Below are 22,081 nucleotides of genomic sequence, written 5' to 3'. Positions count from 1 at the left end.
ATGTGGTTGCTGGGATCTGAACTCAGGACCTCTGGAGGAGCAGTCAGTGCTCTTAACCGCTGACTGCTAGCTGGGAACTCTTTACCGTACATTTGGATTCTAGCTTCACAAATAGTTTTGGTTTTAGAATTTTGTTTTTCCTAGAAAACTCTCCTCCCACCTGGAGCCCTAAGCAATGCCAAACTCCGCCCCGTCCCTGACTTGGAGGGCCTGTTCTGTCCTTCAGGGTTCTGGCTCTACACAGTGCCCTCCATTTTGTTTCTCTCTCAGGCCTCACTTGTTCCTGGGTGGCTACTGCTTCCCCAGCCCCTGTTCTTAGTCCCTACCGTCTGGCCTGGTTCCTCACTAGGCCAAGGCCCAACTCAGGCTCTAGACTTCACTATGCACCTGACCCCTCAGTGACCCTCAGTGACCCTCAGCGACCCCTCAGTGACTTTCTGCCCTTTTCTGAGGTCCATGGCTGTGCTGGCAAAGTTTTTGTTTTGTTTGTCTTGCCTTCTAAGCAAGCAGCCTAGCAACGTAGCTATATTTCCAGACCTGTGTCATCTTCCTTCTTTTAAAAGACTTTTAAAATCTATTCTTTGACAAGTTCATACATGTATATAGTACATTTAAATCTTAAGTTATTATTATTAATATTTTGGGTTTTTTTTAGACAGTCTCTTTGTGGAGCATTCCCTGTCCTGGAACTCCCTTTGTAGACCAAGCTGTCCTTGAACTCCCAGACATCCACTCGCCTCTGCCTCCTGGTTCTTGCCCTGTTTGAGTTCTTGTCTTGACTTCATTCAGTGATAGTCTATAACCTAAGGGTGGTGGTTGTTTTTGTTTTGTTTTTGTTTTTGAGACAGGATTTCTCGGAATAGCCCTGTGTGGTAGTGTGATAGGATTGGCCCCATAGACTCATGTTTGAATGCTTGGTCCATAGGGAGTGACAGTATTAGGAGGTGTGGCCTTGCTGGAGTGGGTGTGGCCTTGGAGGAAGTGTGTCATTGTGGAGGTGGGCTTTGAGGTCTCATATATGTTCAAGCTATGCCCTGTGTAGAGGACAGCCTCCTTCTGCTGCCTCCAGATCAAGTGTATAACCCTCAGCTCCGTTAGCACCACATCTGCCTGCATGCTGCCTTGCTTCCCACCATGATGATAATGGGCTGAACCTCTAAAACTGTAAGCCAGCCCCAATGAAATGTTTTCCTTTTTTAAGAGTTGCCCTGGGCATAGTGTCTCTTCATAGCAATGAAAGCCTAAGACATTGGTTGTCCCGGAAACTCCCTCTGTTGACCAGGTTGGCTTCAAACACAGAGAGATCCACCTGCTTCTACCTTCTGAGTGCTGGGATTAAAGGCGTGTGCCACCTCTGCCAGGCTGTGACCTGAGAGTTTTAAGACAAAACAATTTCCCCCCAGCTCACTTTTGGTTACATTGCTCTATCGCAGTACAGAAACCCTAAGACATGGCGGTTCTTGCATCTTGCACACACACACACACACACACACACACACACACACACACACATGTTTGGTGTGTATGTGTGTAGAGTACAAGCTGGCATGTGGGCATCTTCTATTGTTCTTTACCCTTGTTTATTGATACAGGGTTCTCTTGTTGAACTTGGAGCTTGGGTACCACCATGCCTGGCTTTCCCCCAACCCCCAAGACAGAGTCTATGTAGCCCTGGCTGTCCTGGAAGGTGATAGGCAGACCGGGCTGACATCAAACTATCAGAGATGCACCTGCCTCATACCCAGCGTGTGCTCCCATACCCAGCATGCTTAGTTTTGATGAGGGCATCAGAGACCAAAACTCAAGTCTTTATATATTTATTTATTTATTTATTTATTTATTTTATTTATTAAGATTTATTTGTTATGTATACAGCGTTCCACCTGCATGTATGCGTGCAGGCCAGAAGAGGGCACCAGATCTCATTATAGATGGTTGTGAGCCACCATGTGGTTGCTGGGAATTGAACTCATGACCTCTGGAAGAGCAGACAGTGCTCTTAACCTCTGAGCCATTTCTCCATTTTTTTTAAAGACTTATTTATTTATTATATATGAGTGCATTGTAGCTGTCTTCAGACACACCAGATGAAAGCATCAGATCTCATTACAGATGGTTGTGAGCCACCATGTGGTTGCTGGGGTTTGAACTTGGGACCTCTGGAAGAGCAGTCAGTGTTCTTAACCACTGAGCCATCTCTCCAGTCCAACTCAAGTCTTTATGCTTGCATGGCAAACAATCGGTGATACTGGCATCTCCCCAGCTCCCAGTAATACTTTGTTCAGGATTTTTCATTGTCTGCAGGGGAAGGGAAATCAAGATTAATTCAATCCTTGGAGCTGGCAGAATGTGAAAGCACAGCCTTGACATTTAACTAAGCCCCTCAGGGTGTTTTAGGAGGTGATGCCTGTTGGGGTCCAGGCTTTCTTCACAAACCACACGAACACCGATCTCAGTCAGACAAGGATGGTTTATTGAACTCACCCCCTAAGACTGTGATCCGTCAGGAACACAGTTTGGACTCGGAAGCTGTGACAACGAACACTGTCTAGGGTCAGTAATATAGGAAAAAACATAAGGAGCTCATAAGCAGATATGGGGTGGGAGCTGCTGCAGGGTAGTTGGCCTCCCAAGTTTTGGTACTAGTTTAGAAATAACCGTTCAAGGTGATCTCTATTTTGCTTGGTTCTGAGTGAAGGCTACTTGTAGTGGGTTTGGCCAATTGCCACTTGTATTCTAATGTTAATTTGGGTCCCCAAAACGGATGACACAAGTATATGTGCATAGCTTCTAAGAGCCTGCCCCCAGTTGGCTCTGATTGGTAAATTAGAATACCAACAGCCAATAGCTGGGAAGGACAGATGAGGGGGAGTTTGGATTCCCCCTCCCCAAACCCTCATCCCCAGCAGTGATCTGAAGGAGCGAGAGAAGGAGATTTGTTATGACAAGAGAATGTGGAGGAGAGGAGGGATGCCAGGCCTGAGAAGAGTGCAGGCCAGCAAGGCATGGCCACAGCATCTGAAGGAACTGAGAGAACGCAGCCCAGTTAGGCAGACCTCTGGGTCTACAGCAGCCAAGATAGAATATAAATTTAGGAAGTAACAACTTGAGATTATTGGCAGGAGGTGGATTAACCGCAGGGAGATTAGGCAGTGACCCAGCTACTGAGCTGTTTAAGGCATATTAAAATGTAAAGGGAACACAAAGCATTGAGGCGGGTAACAAACCTGACGTCGAGATTTATAAATAAATAAATAATTGACAGCCATGGTTGGGGAATTTCCAATAACAATAACAACAATAAGTCTCAGAACATTACTGGGTATGCGGGCAGCATGACCCTGCTCTGAGTCATGTTATTTTTCTGTGTCAATGACTGGCAGGCCTGGGACAAAATGGCTACAGCTATGCTAGGAGCACAGGCCTCAAACCAAGTTTGGCCTGGGGACAATGTTGGTTCACAGGGAGAGCTGAACTGCTTTGCACTAGGAGCAGAGATGTGAGGTGAAGAGATTGGAATTGACTCCAAGAGAGGAAAAGAAGAGGTAGGGGTGGAGGAAGATGATAGCTCATAAAGAATAAAGGGTGAGGGCTGGAGAGATGGGTCAGTGGGTAAGAGCACTGGTTGCTCTTCCAGAGGCCCTGAGTTCAATTCCCAGCAACCACTGGGTGGTTCTCAGCTGTCTGTAACTCCAGTTTAAGGGGATCCAATGACTTAAGACTTCCTCAGGCACCAGACATGCCCCAGAATCCATGCAGGGAAAACGCATATATATATATATATATATATATATGTGTGTATGTATGTATGTATGTATAATAAAAATAATTCTTAAAAAGTACTAACAGTAAGGAATCTTGGTGTAGGAAATGCTGGTTTATTATTGGTTAATATACTATTTAACTTTGTTCTCTTTGCTAAACTGAACTGTAAGGCCTCCCTTCATGGCTCATTCACCGTGTGACCCCAATATCCAAGACAGGGTACTTATAAGAAAAAAGGATTGTTTAGCTCACAGATGAGAGGTTTTGAGATCTGCTGTCAGTATCACCTGGCTCTGGCAAGGACCGTTAGGCTACACCACAAGGTAACAATGTCGTTATGGTGGACGTGTGAGCTAAAGAGGAAATCTCAAAAAAGAGTACCTGAGGGATTTTGGGGATGAGCTTTCAAGACAGGGTTTCTCTGTGTAGCCTTGGCTACCCTGGAATTCACTCACTAGACCAGGCTGGCCTTGAACTCACAGAAATCTGCCTCCCAAGTGCTTGGGATTAGAGGAGTGTACTACCACCACCCAGCTGAGATTGGTCTTTAAAAACCAAAACAAGAAACCAAAACAAAAACAAAAAAGGTGCTGTGAAGGTTTAACTATGAGATGTCTCCCCATGTTTAGTTGAAAACTTGGCCCCAACTCCTGGTGCTACCTTAGGAGGCTATGGAATCTTCAGGAGGCGTACCTAGGAGAGAAGGGCCTGCTTCCTGCCTCGCTCTCTGCTGATTCCTCACGATGTGAACAGACTCCGACATTATGCACATCCTGCAGCTATGGAAAGAGCTGTTCTACCTCGCACTTCCACTGAAATCACGAGGCAGGATAACCTTCTCTGAGTTCGCATGGCTTCTGTCAAGTATTTCACTGGTGCATTGCAAAACTCGATGTTAGTCTTGTTCCCTCAGGGACTTCCAGGTGCCCCACATCAATCCCTTCCAAGAGTGGCACCCAATGAGCTCTTTTGAAAAAGATGTGTTTCTTTTACGTAATGGGTACGTATGAGTTCCAGCGTGAGTTTTTGTGTACCACGTGCATGCTATGCCCTTGGAGACCAGAGGGACCAATGTTCCCTAGGACTAGAGTTACGGGTGTTTGTAAGCCACTTCCTGCCAGTGCTAGGAACCTAACCTGGGTCGTCTGCAAGAGAAGCACACACTCCTCAGTGCTGAGACACCTCAGCAGGCCACAAGGCTTTACCTCTTAAAGGTTCCACTGCCTCCTAACGCCACACCAGGGACCAAGCTTCCAGCTCACAAATCTTTGGGGGATAATCCAGATCCAAACCATGACAATGGCTGTTTGCAAATGCCTGTCTAGGTGAACTTGAGCAAAACCCAGGACAAACAGCCTTCCCAGGGTCCTCGCTGGGGAGCACCATGCTGCAGAGAAGAAAATATTCATGGGAAAGGGAATGGGAGAGAGGATAATTCCGAAGAAGGAAGGATCAGGGTGAGGAGAAGCACTCATGGGCCTCTCCTACTTGCAATCCTTGGAGGCTCTGAGCAATAGGCAGTGGCTGTCCCTATGAGCTGGAAAACAAGACTGATGTCTTTTTAATTTTTAAATTTATTTGTTTGGTGTGTGTGTGTGCATGTGTGCATGTGTGTGCGTGTGTGTGTGTGTGTGTGTGTGTGTGTGTGTGTGTGTGTGTGTGTGTTGAGACGTGGTCTTACTTTGTAGAACAGTCTGCTCTCAAAACTCACGACAACCCTCCTTGTCCGGGCCCACGCCTCCATGGTACTGAGAACCGGGTGTAGGCCTGCACGAGGTTTAAGAAAAAACACATACTTTGGTCATTTGTGTTATGTGAATGCCAAATCTTTTACTGAGATTCACCAAATATATACCCCAAGTTCACAGGGTGGAGAAATCCAGGAAGCACAGTGGAAAAAAAAGGCTTTCAAAGAAAGAAGAACAAAAAACAGGAACCAATTTAACAATGTTACTGCCCAGGTGTACCACCCAGTGCAAACAGAAAGGTCGGGGTGTTCCTTTGTAAGGAACAAAAGGCTTCCATATGCATCAGCAGGGTTCAAACACTGACAGGGCCCAGAAGGTTCCGCGTCACCTCCTCCTTCAACATCCTGAATGCTGGGATTATAGGCATGACCCTCTCTGTCTGGCCTCTGCCAGGTTCTTGCTTGGTTTGTGGGTTGTTTTTTTTTTTTTTTGAAACAGAGTCTCGTTATGTTGCCCTGGCTCTCCTGAACTCCCTCTGTAGCCCAGGCTGGACTTGAACTCAGAGATCTGTCTGCCTCTGCCTCCCAAGTGCTAGGATTAAAGGCGTGTGCTGCTGGGTTGGGGATTTAGCTCAGTGGTAGAGCGCTTGCCTAGGAAGTGCAAGGCCCTGGGTTCAGTCCCCAGCTCCGAAAAAAAGAACCAAAAAAAAAAAAAAAAAGGCATGTGCTGCTGCAGAGAGAGAAAGAGAGACAGAGACAGACAGAGAGACAGAGACACAGAGACAGACAGACAGAGAGACAGCGACAGTGAGAGACAGAGAGACAGACAGAGAGAGACAGAGACAGAGAAAGTGAGAAGCCTATTTTCCAGGGGATGTTTGAAATCCTAACTCTGCTCTGGTGGGCACAGCGTCTAAGGATTCATGGCTGAGGAATGGAGCTAACAGCTAACAAGAGGCCTGACAATGGGCAAACTCCAGCAGGCCTTATGGTTCACAGTGCAGGGGAAGCATGGAAAGTTCTAGAAGGCTGGAGCAGAAGGCGGAGGTAGTAGTCTGGTACTTCTGAGACGGTGCAGCTCTCATTGCTACCTAGATCGATTGCCTTCAACTCATCCGTTTTACATCTGTCCTACCCCTAAACTTTAACCGCCTGTCTTAGTTATTGATCCAGTGCTGTGAAGAGACACCATGACCAAAGTAACTTTTAGAATAAAGCATTTAGTTGGGGACTTGTTACAGTGACAGAGGGTGGGGAACATGGCCACAAGCAGGCAGACAGGCATGGTGCTGGAGCCGTAGCTGAGAGTTCACGGTTTTGTTTTGTTTTGTTTTCTGAGGTAGGACTTCTGTTTGTATCCTTGGCTGTCTGGCAACTCGCTGTAGCTCTGTAGCCCACCCCTAATGACACACCCACCTTAGCATGGTCACATCTCCTAATCCCGCTGTTTGCTGTTCTACCAACTAGAGACCAAGAATTCAAATGTGTGACTCTATGAGGAACAATCTTATTCAAACCATCAAACGTGCAGCACCAGGGTGGTTGGAAAGGCTATGTTAAAAGATGTATTCTTTTATTTTACATATATGAATGTTTTGCTTGCATGCATGTCTGTGGACTATATGGACCCAGGGAGGCCAGAAGAGGGTGTTGGATATCCTGCAACTGGAGTTACAGATGGTAGTGAGCCACCATAGGGACCTAACCTCGGTCCTCTGCACCGCTGGGCCGGTCTCAAGCCCTATGCCAGTCAGCATGCTTTGGCCTCCCCAACCTGGTCCCATTGCCACTAACAGCCAACTGGTACATGCCTGAGGACATTTGGTATTGACTTGGAGGGCTCAGTGGAAACTCCCCCGCCCCCCAGAGTTGTTAGAATGCCCATGAACAAGCCGAGTTGGTGACTGAGACCCTAGGAACCTTTGGGGCCCTGGTGACAAGACATTTTCCCTTCTGAGTATCAGGCTCACAGTCCCTCTCCTCGCCACCAGGGGGCAGTGCTGACCAAGTTTTCATGAAGGTTCCTCTGCTCATTCAGAAGAGTTTCAGGCTGGAAGGGAAGTAAGCCAATGTAGGCTCACGTTACTTGTCCTTTGAGAATCCAAGTGGTGGTGCTTTCTGGCTGTGCTCACAGCTACCTAACAACCAAACCAGTTCTTCAAGGTACTTCTCCAGTCCAACACTTCTAGAGAGGCCCAATCCTGGCTTTTGCATTAGAATGGCTGTACCTAAACTTTGTGTGGTTAGAAGTGCATGCGGATGTGTGTGTGTGTGTGTGTGTGTGTGTGTGTGTGTGTGTTTAGCAGCATGCACATGGAGGCATGAGTGTGTGCGTGTGTGTTTAGCAGCATGCACATGGAGGCATGAGTGTGTGTGTGTGTGTGTGTGTGTGTGTGTGTGTGTGTGTGGTGTTATGGTTCTTCCCTGACATTTACTTCACAGTCTTGAGGCAATAAACAGTGGTCCCTTGGTATCCATAGAGACTACTTCTAGGTCCCCCTCAGGTATCAAAACCAATGATGCTCAACAATGAGCATCACTTACAACTTTTTCTTTTTGAAACAAAATCTCCTGTAGCCCAGGTTGGCCTCAGATTGGTATGTAGCTCATGATGCCCTTGGCTTCTGAGCCTCCTGTGTCCACTTCCCGGGGGCTAGGGTGACAGATTCATACTGCCATGCCTGATTTATGCACTGCTAAGGGTAGAACCTAGGGGCTTTGTGCATGCTGGCCAAACACTTTACCAACTGAGCCGTAACCCTAGCCCTAGTTCTTAAATTTAACCTATGTAAATGTTCAACCTATGTAAGTTAATATTCAACCTATGTGTATATCCAGGGGGAGAAGGGTAAACTATAAACCATCCTTCCTTCCTTCTTTTTTGGACAGGGTCTCACATATCCCAAGCTGATCTCAAACTCAATTTTTAAAACTCAGTCTATGTGTATGTGTATGTGTATGTGTATGTGTATGTGTATGTGTATGTGTATGTGTATGTGTATGTGTATGTGTATGGGCGTGTGGGTCAGGGGATTTGGAATCGGTTCTCTCCTTCTACCCTTGTGGGTTCCAGAGATCACACTCAGGTTGCCAGGGCTCTGTGGCAAGCAAGTCCCTTCACCCATTGAGTCATCTTCCCGGAACTGTTTGTGCTTCTTGTGCCTCAGTCTCCTCTTCTGTGGAATGGGAGAGGTTACAGATAGACCCTTTCTGAGGACTGTTGGGTTAGTACAGTATTGGGTTTATAACAACGATGTCTAGGGGAATAGTCTCTGTCCTTTCCCTCACAAGGGTAATGACTAGGACCCTTGGTACATGCGACAGACTGACAGAGGAGGCGCACACATTTTTGACTACTGTACGTTCACAGTACAAAGCAATGGCTTCCTCATGCCATCGACACACACACATGTAATGTGCTTTGGTCATGTTTAACCCCCACTGCCTTCTGTTTCTTTCCCTCATGGATCCCCTTCCTCTTTCCAAAGAGTGCCTTCTAGCTGAGCATAGTGGCTCACACCTGTGACCCCAGAACTTTGGAGACCAAGGCAGGGGGATTGCCTTGAGTTCCAAACCAGCTTGAGATAAACAGTGAAATCTGTCTCAAGACAATGAAGCATCCACAGAGTCCCTTGGACTGTCTTCCTTCCTTCCTCCCCCACTACCAGGGATTGAACCTGGACCTGGTGCGTGTTGGGTAAGCACTCTATCGCTGATACATCTCCTGGCAGCCTTACTCTCCTAAATTTGCATTAGTGATGTTTGTCTTTCTGAGTCCGACTTGTTTCATTTCACATGACTATCCCTAACTCTGACCATTTCCCTGCAAATGACATAACTCTACTCTTTATGACTGGCTGAAGCTGCATTTCGTGCGCGCGCGCGCGCGCGCGCGCACACACACACACACACACACACACACACACACACATACACACACACACACAGATTTCCTTTATCTGCTGCTGTGCACCTTGGCTGACTGCACAGCTCGCCCGGTGTGGAGTCCCCAGGGCCCTCTGGTGTAGAGTGCATTCACTTAGGACGGATGTAAGCTTCATGATACCCAGAGCCTTCCAGAAATAAAAACTCAGATCGGGGAGCGGCAAACAAGGATCCATCCCAAGTGGAAGGTTCTTGGTAGTTACTGTCTGCTAAGGGAGGGGGAGTCATCTTTGAAAAAGTTGCCTGTGAGGCATTCAGTAACCATGCACACATGCATGTGTCTGCAGGCAAGCGTAACTAAACTCAGTGGGCCATAAAAACAAACAAACAAACAAACAAACAAACAAACAGGAATGAAAGTTGGAGCGGGATCTCTAAGGGAGAAGAATGAGTCCAGATAGGGTAGGAGGGGACAGGAGGAGCAGGGTTGTTATGGAGATAAGGTTTGATGGTTCAGAGCACTTACTGATCCTCCAGACGACCTGAATCGTCGGGGCTCACAACTGCCTGTATGACCAGCTCCAGGACGATCTGCAGCTTCTGGCTTCCAAGGACTGCCACACTTAGGGGCACAAAGCTCCATACAGACACATACAATGTACATGAGTAGGACTCCCACACTCAGAGGTACATAGCTATATACAGACACAAACAACATACATGAGTAGGACTCCCACACTCAGGGGCACATAGCTACATACAGACACACACAACATACATGAGTAGGACTCCCACACTCAGGGGCACATAGCTACATACAGACACACCAATATACATAATTAAAATAATAAGAATAAAAATTTAAGATTGAAAAACCACACTATATACATGTATGAGATTGTCAAAGAATAAAACTTTAAAAAAAAGTCAAAGAAGGAGAATGCTACTGGTCTGGGGATATAGCTAAGCTGCTAAGGTGTTTGCCTGGCAGTCATGAAACTCATGCGTGTGTGCGTGTCATGATTTGCTTTTGTGGGTGTGGACACACACATGCTATGACACATGTGTGACGGTCAGAGGGCAGCTGTCAGTCTTCTCCATCTACCATGTGGGTCCCTGGGTCAGGCTTAGCAGCAGGTAAGAGTCATCTCACCATCACTGAAGGGTGGAGGCAGGAGGATTGGGGGTTTAAGGTTGTGGCAAGGCTGGGCTATCTGGGACCTTGTTTCAAAAATGGAGTGGAAGGGCCAGAGAAATGGGAGGTCTGTGTGTCTGTAGGACGGTCTGAAGTTGAGCCCACGAGTCACTGTAAATCCTATTATAGAGAGGACACTGGAGCAAAGGTGAGTGTGAACACATGGTGATGAGCAGGGCGGGGCCTAGAAGGAGCAATCTGTTCCGGTTCTACCCAGCCCTGATGTCTGTGGTAAGCACAGCGTGAGGAGCTCAGGGCTGGTTTCGTGGGAGAAAGGTGAGGGTAAAGACCTCCCTGTCTCTGCTTCCTCCCAGATGTAGGAAGCCTGTCTAGAGTGGCACATCCTGAGCCCCATCAGTGGGGTAGTTAATGCACGTGGACGTGGGTGTCTCTGGACTTGCCTTTTCCATCCGCTGGCTGCTGGACTGACCAGGCTACAGGTCCTGTCCGGGGACCACACCACCTGCCTGCTGGTTTGCAGCTAGCCCAGTAATTTTCTATAAAGGAGAAAGCTGCAGAGCAGGCACCCACATTCCTCTATGGGGGGGGCGGAGCATGGATAATCAAGGATTTCTTGGCTCCAGCCCTGGGTGGCCACTCAAGGCAGCCAGTGCTGCAGGTAAAGCCCAGCGAAGAAGGAGCCTCCAGAACTGTCCAGAGACCTGCCAGGAACCTGAGCCTCTTAGATTGAGTCAGCCAGGGCACTGGCCAACTGCAGCCTTTAAGAGCCACAGGTCTCCGGGGTTGGGGATTTAGCTCAGTGGTAGAGCGCTTGCCTAGCAAGTGCAAGGCCCTGGGTTCGGTCTCCAGCTCCAGAAAAAAAAAAAAAAAAAAAAAGAAAGAAAAAAAAAAAGAAAAAAAAAAAAAGAAAAAAGAAAAAACAAAGAGCCACAGGTCTCTGGCCCAAGTGGCTGGGACAGGCTCTGGAGCAGCTACCTGTGGCCTTGGCAGGAGTTATATACTCTGCAGAGACAAAGGGCACCCAGTAAGGGTGTGGCCGGAAAGAGAAAGTCCAGGGGTCACAGCAACGTCTGAGGTAACCAGGGCTACGCAGATGACACCCACCTTCCTCTGGCCACTTCTTCTCACTTAGGCACGGCATGCTGGCTGGAAGAGGTCCTCAGAGCAGAACATCAGACCTGAAGAAGAGGAAGAGATCTGCATAAGGTAGCACAGCCGGAACAACCTGGGTTTCTAACCCTCTATTTCCTTCCTCAGTCAACCCCCAAGTCCTGTCTAGCACATTTCCAGGTACCCGAGGGACCTGTCTAGGTTTTTTGTTTTTGTTTTTGTTTTTTTTTTTTCTTTTTTGTAAACCTCTAAATCAACCTTGCCACTGGGCAGGCTCAACTTCATAGATCCTAGGGTTTAGCTCAGTTAACCTACTTCAGCAGTGCTGTGCGCCTACTGTATGTCGGGTTGGTCTCCATGCCGGCTGCATATCAGAGTTCCTGCATGCTCTTTGAAACTCTTGATGCCCAGATCTCACCCCAAGCTGGGGCCACCACAGTCTTTGTAGGGGAGGGTGGAGTGGGGGGGGCGGGGCACGGGTGTTTACTAACATGTGATTATAATTCACAGACAAGGGCTGATTAGAAGTCGAACCGAAAGAACCGTCAGCTGTGGCCACAGTTACAGTCCCTGCTTCCTTTCTTTTCTCAGGCCAGCTTGCTGTAGCAGTCCACTGTGAGCCACGAGAGGTCATGGGGAAAGTCCCGGATATCGTCATGCGTGACAGCATCTAATTAATCATCAACTCTGGAACGTGATCGCCAGCCTATAAAAGGGAAAACCTTTGGAGTCTTGGAGCCCAGACCACTGGCCTTCACAGACATCTCCAGACCCAGGGACTTGTGCCCCAGGAGGAGCCCAAGCTAATGGGTTCTCGCCTCAGCCCTGAGGCCAGTAAGTAGATTTCCTGTATGACTGGAGCTGGCTTCTGGAGTCCTGGCTGCAAGGAGTACGGGTGGGAGGTCTGGAACGGGGAGAACGGAGACCTCATTGGCTCCTAGAGTGGGTTTCTTCATAGTCTGGGCTGCGTGAGAGAGTGAGCTTTCAGTCTTCCCAGGAAGCCAGCAGAGGCCGGGTGTCTCAACCCAAGATGGCTGCCAAGATACACACCCCTCCTCCTCCTCCTCCCCCACCCACTACTTGTAACCAGTCTTTAGGAACTGGATAAGGGAGAATCAAAGCTGGACTGGGGAAAAGGGTAGAGCTTAGGAGGACTGGTGGGAAAACGTGGGACTTCAGCTTTGCCTAATGGGCGGTGGCACCGTGGGCAAGTCATTTTGTCTTGTGGGCCCTCGGTTTTTCTCATCTGAAGGGTGGGACAATACTGCCACGGCCCCTGCTGTCCTTCAGGGCTCCAAATGTAGATGTCTAAATAGTAATATGACAGGAAGTTTCTCTGAGACACTTACCTATACCTGTGGTCACGTGTCCCATAGCAGAGGGACCTGGGTGAGTGGGCAGGAGATAGTATGCCACGCCTTAGATCAGAGACCAGGACCAGGCACCCTAGACCTGCCCCTGAAAGCCAATCAGCGCCCCTGCGTAGGGCCCCGTGGCAAGCACCCAAGGCTCACTCACAGTGGGCGGCCACGCCCAGAGCCACCTCTGCCAGGGCAGCTGTGTTTGGATTCAAGGCAGGGCGGTAACAATGCCAAAAGGGATGAAGTGTAACAGGTGCAGGTTTGTGCGTGAGTGTGTGTGTGTGTGTGTGTGTGTGTGTGTGTGTGCTTGTGCGCGCGAGAGAGAGAGAGAGAGAGAAAGAGAGAGAGAGAGAGAGAGAGAGAGAGAGAGAGAGAGAGAGAGAGAGAGACTGAGACTGTGTAGCTGAGCCTGTGATTTCCTTGGGGCTGAGAGGACAGGAAAGGACCTTTCCTGAGCTTCCAAACGGGGTGCAGAGAGAACAGGAGGCTGCAAAGGGCTGCCTGGGTACCTAGTATCCCAAAGGCCTTGATGCTGAAGGCGTTGATAGTTGGGAGGCCATCATGGAGCACTGGTGGCTGAGCATCCATCCCTAAAATCCCCAGAGCTTTGCAGTAGAGACAATAATTTGTCTTCATCTGCCCAGGGCTGGAGATGACCCCAAAGACATGGCTTGCATGTCCCCAACTTCCTAGCAGTCTAGATCAAGGCTAGCCTACATCAGTGTGTAGCACAAAGGTGGGGTCACTGGAGAAGGACCGCCTCTATGGTTCATGGAGCCTCAGGATCTGGCCTGGAAATGGGGCCCAGAACAAGAATTCTCTAGGTCTTGGTAGAGAAGGCTCGGAACCATGTGCTGACCCTGCCAATTGGGACAAACCCGATTAGAGAGCCATATCTAGCTTGTGCCCACCTCTGCCACTGCCCAACCCAGCAGTGGGATCTGTCACATTGTTCAGTCAAAGGATGAGAATATTCCTGCAAGACTCTGTGGAAGGAGCAAGGCAGAAGAAAGGTGTCCACCCTTTTCACGCCACTGTGACCCAGTTGTAAAGCCAGGAAGCAGTGCTCAGTACAAAGGAAAGGCAGGGCTTCTGTGTGGGACAAAGTCCTGAAGAACTTTTTGAGACTGACAGGGTAAGGGTGGTCTTCAGCCCTACTCTACCTGGGTCGTGTGCAGTGAATAACCAAACAAGCCATATGAAAGATTGAGGGTAGCAAGGCCCGGCCTCAAGAGGCCCCTTGTGGCTTGCCAGTGGTAGTACCTCCTGGGAGCCACACCCAGGCAGTATCCCAGAGGCCACTGGATGTAGGGACATAAGGCCTGAGCATGCAGACCAGAGACGGTAGTTCAAGTGCTCTGCTCACCTAGGGACCCATGGAGGCCCCAGTGTGTCCCTTCAGCTTCTTCCCTGTAACACAGGACATAGCTCCCAAAGACACCTGGGAAGGCTCCTAAGTGGGGTTGGAGCTTTGCCCACTCAAGCTGCCAATCAGGCCAAGGAGGACTGGCTACCATTTTAAGATAAGCAGTTCAAAGTTCCCAGACCTGAAGGGGATCTGAACCCTTTCCGTGGAGGCTGTAGTGCATGAGGCTGGGGCTCCAGCTTGGGCCTATTTCTGCTTTTGTGGTGGACCAGCAGGGTTGCAAGGGGCTGTTTCCAGCATCTGCTCTGTTGATCGGCCTCACTTGAGACCTTCACATCGGTGGTGGCTATGACCCAGCTGCGTGATGGGGAGGTAGCACCAGGACCCCAGTCCTATGTCTGACTCTGCAGGAAGACCTGTGATCTACAAGTGGAACAGGGGACAGCCAGCTGGTGGGGGATGGGGCTCCTCCGGGGTCTGACTCAAGTTCAGATTGAGTTCATCTTTCTTTTGCAGCCAGCTTCCTCTTCTCAGTCCCCATCCCCCCACTTAAAGAGGAAAGGCAGGTCGCTGTTGATCTGATCATCTGGGCCAGGAAACTCCAGCTCTCTCCCAGCCAAGGCTAAGAAGGGTTGCCCAGCAGGGAACTTTCCCTCCTGGCTGCCAAGTGCCTTTCAAAAGTCCCAAAGCTCACTATAGGCCTTGGGGGGGCCTAGGCATCTCATGCTCTCAGCTTGCACCCCTGTGCTGTGGGGAACCGATGCGTCCCCCCTCTCTTCCAGGATCAGTTCAATCAATCACCTTCAATGGGAGAGGGCTGATACTGCTCACCTGTGAGAGAAGGAGGTCAGAGAAGCAGAGAGAAAGCAGGGCTATTGTGAGCCACCTGCAGGGCGCACACGCGTCAGCGAGCCGGCCAGCCTGGCAGCTCCTCTAGGCGGGACACTTCATCTAGGGGCTGGCGAAATGGCTCAGTGAGTTAGGTGCTTGCAGACAAGCTGAAGGACCATATGGTTCAATCCCCCAAACCACAAGGTAGAAGGGGAGAACTGACTCCTGCAAGTTGTCCTCTCACCTCCAACCACGCATCCTAGTACTGTGCACTCAATGGAGAAGTAAGTGTTAAAAGAAATAGAACCATTAAATTCATCCGAGTTCATATGTCTAAATCTTTAGTTTCTTTTTGTTTAACAAGAGTTCACTGCCTATGTAGCTCAGGCTGGCCTGGCCTGGAACTCCTTCTATTGCCCAGGCAGGCCAGGAACTTGTTATTACTTTCACAGTGCTGGGATTACAGCACCACCACGCAAGCAAGCTGATGGCTCAGGGGTGAGTTTAGACAGGGCTTGGTACACATGTAGGTTCTTAGAATTCTCGTACTAGGCAGAAGCAGGAAACTGAGGTCAGGGGAGGCTGATAGACCAAGGCAGGTAGAGTGTGCTGCCCAACAGGCTTTAAGCAGATCCCTGGGGCTTGTGAGATGAGGCTTGAGGTGGTTTAGGGACTGGTGGTGGCTCCAGGGAACTGGGGGTGATGGAAATGGTGGAGGAGGAGGCCAGAGTGGCCCAGGGTGCTGGGCGTTTCATGGAAAGCCTGTACGTTAGAATGAGCCCTCACTGACTGGCTCCCTGCTCTGCTCCACAGATGCCGAGGTGCCCCGAGAGGCTCTTAGTTTCCACGGGGACGCCACGGGCGCACAGGTGCATCTGGATGACCAGCGGAGCACAGCGCGCAGGCGCTCCACGTTCCACGATGGTATCGTGTTCAGCCAGCGGCCTGTATGGCCCGGTGAGCGTGTAGCACTGCGCGTGCTGAGACACGAAGATGGTTGGTGCGGTGGCCTCCGCGTGGGCTTCACGCGCCTGGACCCTGCGCAAGTGGCCGCGTCCTGCCTGCCACCCTTCGTGTGCCCGGACCTGGAGGAGCAGAGCCCCACTTGGGCAGCGTTGCTTCCAGAGGGCTTCGTTCGTGCGGGGAATGTGGTCTGCTTCTGGGTGAACCGTAGAGGATGGCTCTTCGCCAAGGTCAACGCTGGCCGCCCCCTCTTGTTGCGCAAAGACGTGCTGGTCCAGGGCGCCCCGCTCTGGGCGGTGATGGATGTGTACGGGACCACGAAAGCCATTGAGCTGCTGGGTGAGATAATCCTTGTGGTTCCAATACTGAGTGTGGCATGGAGACGGTCCAGGTGACTTCGTATGTTTGTCTAGAGGCCCTGGTAGAACCATTCATTCTTTTATTCTCAATATGCCATCAGCCCATGGCCAGGACACTGGAGACATGAAATGGACAAAAGCTTTTAGCCTTATTCCTATAAAGGATAAGGTTAAGATATGACCAGTCCTCTAAACACTGATAGAAGGCTGGTCGCAGTTCATGAAGGAAGGAGAAAGCATTTGGATAGAACCTTGAACCTTAGTAGTTCGGCCATACTATTGTGAACAGAAAAAAAAAATCAACAAAACCAAAAGCCATACCAAACCAAACCAAACCAACCAAACAAAAACCCTACAAAGATGTGAGAGCTCAGCAACACAGCCGTGAGACCAGCAGTGGAGAAGGGAGCTTGATGCTGCAGGGTAGCGAGTGCGCGTGCGTGTGTGCATGTCCGAGCACCTGTGTGGATTCCTGGCTCTGAACCTCCCTTTCTGCCTTAGATCCCAAAGCCAACGCCTGGATCACCAGTGGGGAGCCCATGCCAGAGTCTGAAGGTGAGTGCAAATCCCGGGGTGCTGGCACTGAGTGGCTGGGCAGTCTGGCGGTTTAAAGTGATCTTTCTAGGTCCCTCAGGCAGGTCTCCCACAGGTCTTATGTCAGTTTACTGCCCACTAGAGGTCCAGATACAATGTAATGTTCTGCCTTCTAGAACATCGCTCGGTTTCCCAATTAGGAGAACTGTTCCCAATTCATGAGCCTCCCCGATCCCTGAGTCTCATATAGCTTAATCTACCCTCAAACTTATTCTAAACTCTCTTCTAAATGCTGGGATCACAGCCAAGTTTAATCTTTTTTCTTTTTTAAAGATTTATTTATTTATTATATATAAGTACATTGTAGCTGTCTTCAGACACACCATAAAAGGGCGTCCGATCTCATTACAGATGGTTGTGGGCCACCATGTGGTTGCTGGGAATTGAACTCAGGACCTCTGGAAGAGCAGTCAGTGCTTTTTTTTTTTTTTTTTTTTTCTTCTTTTCAGAGCTGGGGACCGAACCTAGGGCCTTGCGCTTGGTAGGCAAGCGCTCTACCACTGAGCTAAATCCCCAACCCCCGCAGTCAGTGCTTTTAACCGCTGAGCCATCACTCCAGCCCCTTAATCTTTTTTCTTAAAAACAAAACAAAAACAAAAACAAAACAAAAAATAAAAACAAAAAGACCCAACATCATCTATGTGCCTGGTGCCTCAGAGACCATAAGAGGCCGTTGGATCCTCTGGAATGGGAGTGGCAGATGGTTGTAAGGTGCCACATAGATGCTGAGAATCAAACTTGGTTTCTCTGCCAAGAGCAAGTGTGTAAAGCTGCTGAGCCAGCTCCCTCTAGTCCCTCTTAAACAAACAAACAAGCATAGTGGTAGAGTGATGGCCCTGCTGGTGAAGTACCTGTGTGGTCTGAGTTGAGTCCTCAGAACCCACGTGAATGGACAGGCACATGCTGGGAACACGGAGACAGAAGAATCCTTGGGACTTGCTGTCCAGCCAGGGTAGCCAATCATCGAGCTCCAGGTTCAATGAGAGAATTGTATCAAAACCAAGGGGGAGGATGATGGAGGGAAGCCCCGGACATCATGTACAGACACATGTCACACACACACACACACACACATACACACAGACAGAAACACGCTTACATGCACACAACACACACACCAACATGTACACATACATAAACACACATGTGCATACAGACAAATGGTACACATACTGACACATGCACACATACACATACCTCCACACGTGCAGATACTCATGCACACTCACATACAAATGCATGCACATGCACACACACACTCACACACATACACATGCATACCCACACATGCATGGACACATACACATGCACACACACAGGCATGCACACACATGTAGATATGTACACTGGGCTAGGGATACTGTTCAGTTAGTAGAGTGTTTGCTTACCATGCACAAAGCTCTGGGTTTGGCTTACAGCTGAATAAAACCATAGTGATAAAAGTGGGCAGGAGGGGTTGGGGATTTAGCTCAGTGGTAGAGTGCTTGGGCAAGCGCAAGGCCCTGGGTTCGGTCCCCAGCTCCGAAAAAAAGAAAAAAGAAAGAAAAAAAAAAAAAGAAAGAAAAGTGGGCAGGAGGGGCTCAGAAGTTCAAGATTATCTTCAGTTACATATAGTGAGGCTAGCCTAGGCTAAATGAGACCTTTGTCTCAAAAAATAAACGAAACAGTCAGGTGGGTATACAGCCTAGGTGTAGAGGCTTGTCTAATGTGCGCCAAGTCCTGGCTCTAGATTCAGTTCCCAATATGAGGGGGGAAAAGGCAAAACCAAACCAAACCAAATCCGTCCCTAATCATACAGCTTCATGGGTGGTGGAGGCAATGCCTTTAGTCACAGCATTTGGGAGGCAGAGGCAAGCAGACCTGTAGAGTTTGAGGCCAGCCAGTTCCAGGCCAGCCAGAGCTACACAGAGAAGCCCTCGTAAAATAAAATGAAATAAAATAAAGTAAAGTAAAATAAAATAAAGTGAAATAAATTAAAATACAACGAAATAAAGTAAAATAAAATAAAATGAAATAGGGGTTGGGGATTTAGTTCAGTGGTAGAGCGCTTGCCTAGGAAGCGCAAGGCCCTGGGTTTGGTCCCAGCTCCGAAAAAAAATAAATAAATAAAATGAAATAAAAATAAAATAAAGAAATCTTCATCAAATAAGCAGAATATAAGCCTACAAGCAAAGGAAAAGACGTGCTAGACTCACTTGTTATTTGTGGGTGTGTATGAGCTTGTTCAGACAGAATGTGTGGGCTTTATTTTCCTTGTATCCAAGCTAGAGCTTTGCTGGATCCCCGTACCTTCGGAGGACGTGTTTGTGCTGAGAGGCTAACAATGCCCAGATCCCAGTCTCTTGTGAGCTGTCGTTTATGCTGAATTCAGATTTATAAATTCATCATAGGAACAGATCAGCCATAATAATGAGTGATCTTTCCATCGGATAGTTTCAGACCACAGAGGGCTGAAACTGGGAAGCAACAGCCTAGACAAGGGGCTGTAGGTATTTTGTAGGTTTTCATGCAGTTGCTTTGAGTGGATTCTCACGGGGAATCCTGTTCCTCGGGACACTGAGCTTACCTGTCCTGTGCTGAGAGACAGGTGGCCTACCCTCCATGTGTGCCCCTGACCTATGCTTTCTTGTTTTCTAGTCACATCAGGAGAGGAGTGTGTCATCTGCTTCCACAACACTGCCAACACCCGCCTAATGCCCTGTGGCCACTCGCAGTTCTGCGGCTCTTGTGCCTGGCACATCTTCAAAGACACGGCCAGGTGCCCCATGTGTCGCTGGCAGATCGAGGAGGTGGCTGTAGAGCCTTCAGTGAAGTCTGGGGAAGGCTCCTGAGATGATGGCTTCTTGGACTGTGCAGCAAATGGGACCTGGCTCTGAGGCAGGCCCTGCCAAAGGAGAAACCTCTGTCTGGATGTTCGGTCAGCAAGCCCAGCCGAGGGCCACCGTGCCTGATCTTGGGTCAGAAAGCCTGGTTAGCCACGGAGGCTCAGCGAGTCTTTCCCCAGCCAGAACTTCTGTAGAGGCTGAGGTGGTGCAGAGAAATCTCTCTGGCTGCTTTGGGAAGCCCCCAGCATGGCAGAGGCAGCCTGAGCTCCCGTGAGGACGTGAAGGGATCCTGTTTGTGTCTGGTAAAAGTTACCAGAAGCAGGGACATATACCATGGCAATCTCCTGGCTGACTTGTGAGATAGCAAAATAAAGTTTGTTTTTGTAACGATGTCTCCTTCACCGTGCTCAGTGGTGGGGAGGTGGCACTCTGAACTGTTCAGGCTGTGAAGGCATTTGGGGACGTGCTGTCCTGTCCCACCTTTTGTGGCCTGCATTCTGCCCCACCACACACCTCTGGTGTTTGACTGTGTCTCCCTGTACAACTGTCGAGTACTGGGTTTTAGGGAAGCATCGAGACACCACTCATGGGGTGGAAGAACACAGTCTAAGGTGAGGGAGGCTGAAGTTGGGGTTCATTGACTCCTGGGTACTCAGTTACTGGGGCTACATAGAGGAGTCCGGAATGAAGGATCAGGGATCCAAGGCCTGAGAGTAGGCAGGGACCAGGGGCTCCCAAACTCCTGGACATCCAGGCATCCCTGAGTCAAAAGGAGTTGAGAGCAGAGTTGGTGGCCCTCGGCCCAGGGTTGGGGAGGGGAGGTGGGGTATGGGAACTCTGACTTAGATCATCGATGATTGTCCTTAGCTGGGTGATAATTGTTTGGAAGAGCAGAGATGCCGTCTACAGGAGTCTTAGGCTGCAGCTCTGTAGGCAAAGGCCTTCTCCATGCTCCCCATGACGGTTCTCGATGGAAGAGACAGTTCCTGTTTATCTATACCATATTTATTGACTGTTCATCATGGAAAATGAATGCATACCAACTCCTCAGGTGGACCAGTTAGATATTATTTTTTTTTTTTTTGAGCTGGGGACCGAACCCAGGGCTTTGCGCTTCCTAGGTAAGCGCTCTACCACTGAGCTAAATCCCCAGCCCCAGTTAGATATTTTTTGCAGGGAGGAATGTCTGGGAAGAGAAGCTCTAAAACCCTCAGGGCCTCTAGATACCTCATTAGCATGGAGAATTCTGTTCTGGGTGACAATTGGGGAGTGTGGTATGTGTTCTCAGCCAGGAATCTGGTAGGGAGCAGGGAGGCACCCACCGTCTCAGGTGTGTATCTGAGTGCTGGGGTCTCAGACCTGCTCTACCTTATCACGTTTCCTGGCACGCTCAACTTTCTCACAACCCCTGACCACTCTGGTCTTACGGTAAGGACTGGATGGGAGTTGGGCAGGTCCATGGGCTCTATTCACTGACCATGACAGGGATTCGGTCAATACTCCCAGCTCTGAGTCTTAGCCAGACCTTGCCCTTCCAGTTGAGTTCTGGGGTTTCAGGAGGCTCTGACACTGGCAGAAAGCAGGTATTAATGTAAAGGAAGCCTAACCCGGGACTTTTCTACGAAGGAACCCCTATGCCCGGCATGTTTGTCAAATGTAATCAGTTTATACTGTTTAAACTGAGACTGGGGAGCCAAAAACCTTTGTCCCTGATGTAGGTGGTAGCTATGTTTCATTCTATTTGCGGGGGCTCAACCTCACAGTCCAAAAAGATCGATTAATTGGTGTGAAGGGGACGGTCAGGAGCTGAGTCCCTGCCACTCGAAGTGTTATTAGGAAAAAAAGGTCTCAGGACAGAGCACTGACCCCCACCTACGTCTACCGATAGAAGCCGAGAGTTGGCCGATTATGGACGCGGGGTTCCTATACATGGCAAGTCGCTTGAAGAACTCTTTATAGCCAGTTCTATAAACCTGTGGTCAGAGGAGGTTAGAGATACGAACCTCCAGCCATACAATGAGTCATGGAAGGATCTGCTTAGGGGCGGGAGCAGGGAACTTGGACCAGAGAAGCAAAGCAAAGCAGTTCAGGGCAGAAAACCTCTGTGTCCAGAAGCTGTGTGTGGCTTCTTCACCCAGCGAGCACTGTGGTGATGATGGCTTAAGATCACCGACTTGTG

At 49.2% G+C, this 22,081-nt stretch overlaps 1 protein-coding gene and 1 long non-coding RNA gene across 4 annotated transcripts; one reads left to right on the top strand and one right to left on the bottom strand.

The window, feature by feature from the left end:
- Positions 1-1,801: 1,801 nt before the first annotated feature.
- LOC102554222 (uncharacterized) lies at positions 1,802-12,230 on the bottom strand. 3 transcript variants are annotated; one of them, XR_010054754.1, is made up of 4 exons: positions 12,095-12,230; positions 11,598-11,671; positions 5,447-10,032; positions 1,802-2,298 (listed from the first exon to the last, which is right to left on the bottom strand). It is a non-coding gene; the product is annotated as an uncharacterized LOC102554222 (long non-coding RNA). The 3 variants fall into 3 exon arrangements; XR_010054753.1 differs by lacking the exon at positions 12,095-12,230 and adding an exon at positions 11,919-12,074; XR_005489099.2 differs by lacking the exon at positions 12,095-12,230 and adding an exon at positions 11,919-12,073 and having other exon boundaries at positions 9,864-10,032.
- Neurl3 (neuralized E3 ubiquitin protein ligase 3) lies at positions 12,192-20,289 on the top strand. The gene is made up of 4 exons (NM_001014100.1): positions 12,192-12,437; positions 15,975-16,463; positions 16,985-17,038; positions 19,715-20,289. The coding sequence occupies exons 1-4, from the start codon at positions 12,410-12,412 to the stop codon at positions 19,906-19,908; spliced, it is 765 nt and encodes a 254-aa protein (NP_001014122.1). The 5' UTR covers positions 12,192-12,409; the 3' UTR covers positions 19,909-20,289.
- The last annotated feature ends 1,792 nt before the right edge of the window (positions 20,290-22,081 follow it).

This window comes from Rattus norvegicus, chromosome 9 (genome assembly GCF_036323735.1).
Source record: "Rattus norvegicus strain BN/NHsdMcwi chromosome 9, GRCr8, whole genome shotgun sequence".
Lineage (NCBI taxonomy): Eukaryota > Metazoa > Chordata > Mammalia > Rodentia > Muridae > Rattus > Rattus norvegicus.
Note: the sequence above shows the minus strand (reverse complement) of the source record. Positions and strands in the feature narration are given on the sequence as shown.